At 45.2% G+C, this 6,000-nt stretch overlaps 1 protein-coding gene across 2 annotated transcripts in view; it reads left to right on the top strand.

Annotated features, from left to right (window-relative positions):
• lama1 (laminin, alpha 1) overlaps positions 1 to 6,000 on the top strand; it is a 40,171-nt gene that overhangs the window by 5,450 nt on the left and 28,721 nt on the right. For both annotated transcript variants that reach the window (XM_076971413.1, XM_076971414.1), the window contains exon 4: positions 5,162 to 5,404. In XM_076971413.1, coding sequence (XP_076827528.1) covers positions 5,162 to 5,404 — 243 coding nt within the window. The remainder of the gene's footprint in view (positions 1 to 5,161; positions 5,405 to 6,000) is intronic.

A 6,000-nucleotide genomic window follows, 5' to 3' on the forward strand; every position in this document is an offset into this window, starting at 1 on the left:
ATCATTTCAGTCATCTTATTTACAATTATATCAAAGAGGCACTTATAAATTAGACAAACATAACATAATATTTATGATGGAATAACCACAAATGTCTTTACTGTGCTCACATCATTATCAGTTTTATTCAACCCCCTAGTGACATTATTTTTTAGTACTTAGTACAACATCCTTTTCCAGTTATGACAGCTTTCAAGCGTGAAGCATAGCTTGACACAAGTGTCTTGCAGCGACCTATGGGTATCTTAGCCCATTCTTCATGGGCAAAAGCCTCCAGTTCAGTCACATTCTTAGGCTTGCGCACTGCAACTGCCTTCTTTAGGTCCCACCAGAGGTTCTCAATTGGATTAAAGTCTGGTGATTGCGATGGCCACTCTAGAATGTTCCAGCCTTTCATGTTCAACCATGCTCTAGTGGACTTGGATGTGTGCTTCGGATCATTGTCCTGTTGGAAGGTCCAACGTCTCCCAAGCCGCAGGTTTGTGACTGACTCCATCACATTTTCCTCCAAGATCTCCTGGTACTGAAGGGAATTCATGGTACCCTGCACACGTTGAAGCTTTCCTGTACCATTAGAAGCAAAACAGCCCCAAAGCATAATTGACCCCCCGCCATGCTTCACAGTAGGCAAGGTGTTCTTTTGTTCATAAGCCTGGTTCTTCCTTCTCCAAACATAGCGCTGGTCCATTGTCCCAAACAGTTCTAATTTAGTTTCATCTGACCACAGTACACTGTCCCAAAACCTTTGTGGCTTGTCCACATGACTTTTGGCATACTGCAGTCGACTTTTCTTGTTCTTTGGAGTCAGCAAGGGGGTGCGTCTGGGCGTTCTGGCATGGAGGTCTTCGTTATGCAGTGCGCGCCTTATTGTCTGAGCTGAAACTTCAGTGCCCACATCTGACAGGTCTTTTTTCAGTTCCTTAGCAGTCACGCGGGGATTTTTCTCCACATTACGCTTCAGGTAGCGCACAGCAGTCGCGGTCAGGATCTTCTTTCTGCCACGACCAGGTAACGTTTCCACTGTGCCCTTTAACTTGAACTTGCGAATGATACTTCCGATAGTGTCTCTTGGAATATTTAACAACTTCGCAATCTTTTTATATCCATTGCCATTCTTGTGAAGAGCAATAACCTCTTCTCTTGTCTTCTGGGACCATTCTCTTGCCTTCACCATGCTTGGAAACACACCAGTAGATGTCTAGAAGGAGCTGAGTATCACAGTCCTTTTAAATCTGCCTAATTGGTGCTTATCATGCTTGATTGCTGCTCGTTGACATCCACAGATGTTTTCAATACCTGATGGAAAACACTGGAATGAACCTCTGTTCTTAGGAGTGGTAGTCGTAAAGGGGTTGAATAATTGTGTCAATGAAGAAATCACAAAAAGGCCATTTAATAGTTTATGACAAAAAAATTGATGCTATCTTAGTTGCATTTAGTTCTTTAACAAGTCCTTGTAAGATTTCATTATGAACACAATTACAAATGTGCACTGAATTCCATAAAACCCTTCGCAGCATTGGGGGTTGAATAAATTTGATCACAACTGTATTTTATGTCACTAAACTCTTTATTCTCGAAGCACATTACAGTTTAAATGCTGTATTTACTATCTGTTTGTTCTTTACAGTTGACTTTAATGTGAAGCATGTGTGGTTGGGGGTGAGAGGAGGTTATACATGTTTATGGATCACATTCTTGAATTTACTTGTGGCTGGCATAGTTATATTCTTAATTAAATATCATAGATAAAAAGCGACCCATCAATGACCAAAGAGTGACAGAGAGGTGTTCATATATGTCCCTGTATTCTGTCTCATTTGCGTATATTGCCTGAGCACACAACATAAAGCATACCTGAAACAGTCAGGACATCCACAGTCAGCCACAGATGAAAGTTAAAACATTAAAAAAACTGCAGAGGTGCTTAGCTGAGGATTCACAGTTCCAGTGGTGGAATTTAAGGCTTAGTCCAACCACATAAAACGAGATGCGTTTGGCTGCAGGCATTCTTCTAGTCTGGGGTAAAGATGAGTCAGGCTTTTGTCTGAGTTTGGGAGAGTGGGGGAGGGGTGTGCAAGGGGAGACGTGGACACAATGCAGGCCGAGACAAAGCAGGCCAGCATCAGAGAGGCCAGCAGCCTGGGGCTATACCCATGCACCCAGCATTCAGTGATGCTGCACCAGAAAACAATTCAGCAGCACCTGGGGTCAACGCTTCATTAAAAAGTTCAGGAAAATGCTGTCAGTAATCTGATGTTAATGTCATTCATTTGTTTCTCTGGTTTTAAAAGCTTCTGTTAATGAACACTAAAAAGTGTTTTTTAACTTTTAGTAGCAAGAAAACATAAAGTGTTGCTGTCTTGTCCACTAAGTCTTACAGTTTTTGAAGCACCTCCACTGTAATCAGTGTATCATTCATTTACCATTTAGGTACTCCAAATAGGTACTGCAGGAAGGTACTCCAGATAGGTACTACAGGAAGGTACTCCAGATAGGTACTGCAGGTAGGAACTCCATATAGGTACTTGTTACGAATTGACCAGGCAGAGAGGGATCCAAATGCGGAAGAACACCGCTTTTATTGAAATGAGACGCTGGTACAAACACAGGCAGGTGAATCACGAGTACTAGGATCAGTAGTAACAGCGTTTTCTTGGCGTGGTCAGGACGGTCCAGGGTCATACCGGGGGAGCAGAAGTCAGGAGGTACAGAGGGATTAGGCAGGAGACAAGGTCGGGGACGTAAGCGAGGGTCGGAACACAGGAAAGCAGACAGGCAATAGAACGGCTTGGTACGCTGCATGAGTCGGCAATACTTCGCAACTGAGATGTGCTGAGGAAGGTGTATATGTGTGACTGAAAGGGGGCGTGGTAATGAGGGGCAGGTGAGGCTGGTTAGGGAAGATCAGGTGGCATTCCTTACAGTACTCTAGAAAGGTACTCCAGATAGGTACTCCAGATAGGTACTGCAGGTAGGTACTCCAGATAGGTACTTCAGATAGGGACTGCGGGTAGGTACTCCAGATATGTACTCTTGGTAGGTGCTCAGCATGTTGTCATCATTTACAAAGTGCATATCTCACACAGTCTGCAGTCTTGCTCAGATTAATGTGAATCTCGGTGCCTTGCTGACACTGTGATTGTTCTCACCTCTGGGAGGCGTGCAGCACATTGTGTTTACTGCCACAGACCACCCTGTTCTTCAGGAAGTGTGAACCAAGCTGTTAGTGTGTGTCTGTGAGTGCCAACACAACTGGCCCTGTTGTCTTGTAGTTGTTTGGACAGCAGAGCCTGTGTGTTTTTGCACTGCTCCTGGTGGGCTGCCTGGGGTGCCCCAAAGGATGAGACAGCCCCAGATGGTGCTCTTCTGTTTGTTTGACCCGGAGCTGTTAATTGGATCAGAACTTTGGCTGTCTGATCAGGGAGTGAAGTGTTTGCTCTTGTTGCTTTTTAAGGTTTGCAAATGTGTCATGGTGTGTTTACCACTGGTGAGATTAAAACATTAAAACATTACTCTACTGGGAAGATTACTTCCTCCACTTTAGACTAACCAGTCACTGTAGACAAAATTATTTCTTGCACAAGGCTAAGTGACATTTTTATGGTATCAGAAGAGGTGCAACTTGATTACAGAAAGTAGACAATTAGAGAAATAACAGCCTTATTCAGAGACTTTTGTACCTTTCTTTATGGTTACTGAAGTACACAGTTGTTAATATGTAGTATTAACATTATTACATTAATAAGTAATAACAATATTACATTCTAGTTAATGTAATTTGTCCTAAGATGAAGCTAAAGTTCATGATTTTTCACTTATTACTTTTATTTTTACACATTTTAATGTTTCCTAGTAAAGATTTTCCATAGCAGCTTTATTTTCCACAGCAACCATTCACAACCCAGCATATGACTACCTTATGCACGACAGAGTCATTAAACATGTTAGAGGATGTTGGTTTGAGAAGTGAACAGACACAGCACCCTGTAATAGAGCTTTACACACACCTTTAACTTATACATGTGTGAGAGCTCTGCAAATAAATCTACTGCCTTCAGACCCAGTGAGTTTGTTCTGAAGTGTGTATTAAAGACTTTCTAACATACTAATGACAAGCCCAGTCTTCCCAAAGACACAGCAAAGCTGTACTTGGTGAAAGATGCTAACACGTTCGTTTGCCTCTTTGCCATGACGTCGCTAAGCTGCCAGCAAACTCAGGGCTCCGAGACCCCCAGGGCATCAAAGCGGAGGAGAAGGAGCAAACTCAGGGCTCCGAGACCCCCAGGGCATCAAAGCGGAGGAGAAGGAGCAAACTCAGGGCTCCGAGACCCCCAGGGCATCAAAGCGGAGGAGAAGGGGAAGTGAGGATGGAACACAAACACGACGCATGCGGCCTGTTGAACCGTGAACTTTGAAGCCTGTGTTTTCACGGAAATACAATTACACCAGAGTGGCTAGTGGCGAGAGCAGCGTGAGCCCTCAGTCAGGCAGTCCCAAGGTCAGCGCAGGGGTTTAGATTACCCCACGCTATGGGCATGAATACTCCCCAGTCATTGAAAGTATGCGATCCCCGCTGGTTGTCTATAGTGTTTCAATGTGTTGCTGCTTCATAAGGAGGCCAGTGTGTGAACTGAGATCCCACATCTGTGGCTGATTTTGGGGAGTTTGAGGACAACGAGACGCAGACAAGGGGCTAGACATGGCAACCGCAGCATGGTCTGGACCATGGGGGTGCCTTGAAAGGGTGGGGGTGGGTGGGGGTTGTTCAGAGAACATGTCCCAACGTGGTCTGTGTGAGGGGAGACACAATGAGAACGAGAGAGACGGATCACAGCAGAGGACAGATGACTTCAGGTTGCCCACTCGGCCAAAGCCATGAAAGACATTCGCGTTAGAATGCAAAGAGAAGCAAGAAAGAGCCAGAGAAACCGAGCACTGCATCTGTCTTCAGAACACGGTGGACAGAAATGAGCCACGTTCAAACCAGCTCCCTGTCTCAGCAGTGACTCACTCATGTGTAAGACTCTCAGCTCACCGATCAGACACAAAGACCACAGACAGCTCCTGCTTTATGTAACAGATGAGGTGCCATTATGGTCATATCTGAGGATGAGAAGGGAGTGACTCAAGAGATGTTCTAACTCTTTAACTCTTTCAGGTCTTCCGGGTCGCGTACGTCATCATCAAAGCCGCAAACTCTCCACGGCCCGGGAACTGGATTCTGGAGCGGTCTTTGGACGGCGTGGATTTCCAGCCCTGGCAGTACTACGCCATCAGTGACACGGAGTGCCTGACCCGCTACAACGTGACCCCCCGCCTGGGCCCTCCCACCTACAAGAGAGACGACGAGGTCATCTGCACCTCCTACTACTCCCGACTGATGCCCCTGGAACACGGAGAGGTGAGCAGCTGGTCCACCAGCGCGTGTTTTCGGTAATCTGCCCACTCCTGTTCAGACTGCTGTACCAGTAGACCTGTGCTCTCCGGAGTTACTCTGTGGAGACTGGTCTGCTTGTAAGTGCTGTATTATGCAGTCCTGTTGTTGGGTTTTTAAGGCTTGGGTTCCAACAGTTTGCAAACCCAGTTGAGATGGAGAAGAATGTGATTTTGTGAATGGGAATGGGGATTATTTTGTGACTGGGGGATTCCTGCAGAGAGATGCTAGTCTGGCAATAATCCAGTCCAGAGCATGTGACTATACTGGGAACAATAAACAAGGCCTGTGTCCAGTCCTAAAACCCACTGAGTGAAACACTGACTTACTGAAACAAGCAGTCAACACATTTATGTGTTGTTAGATATATCTGCTACTACACCAATATAAAGGCTGTTTGAGGATGTAGGCGTGTTACTTAGTGTCATCATCTAGATTTAAACCATACAACTCCCACTGCGGACAGATACTATGTTCCTTAAACCCTTCAGAGTCTCTAGTTTGCGTTACCTTAGCAGAAGTGATGGGCTGATGTCTTTACGCTCATACAGCCTTGAGATCAG

The sequence above is a fragment of the Brachyhypopomus gauderio genome, chromosome 13 (assembly GCF_052324685.1).
Source record: "Brachyhypopomus gauderio isolate BG-103 chromosome 13, BGAUD_0.2, whole genome shotgun sequence".
In the NCBI taxonomy this organism is placed as follows: Eukaryota; Metazoa; Chordata; class Actinopteri; order Gymnotiformes; family Hypopomidae; genus Brachyhypopomus; species Brachyhypopomus gauderio.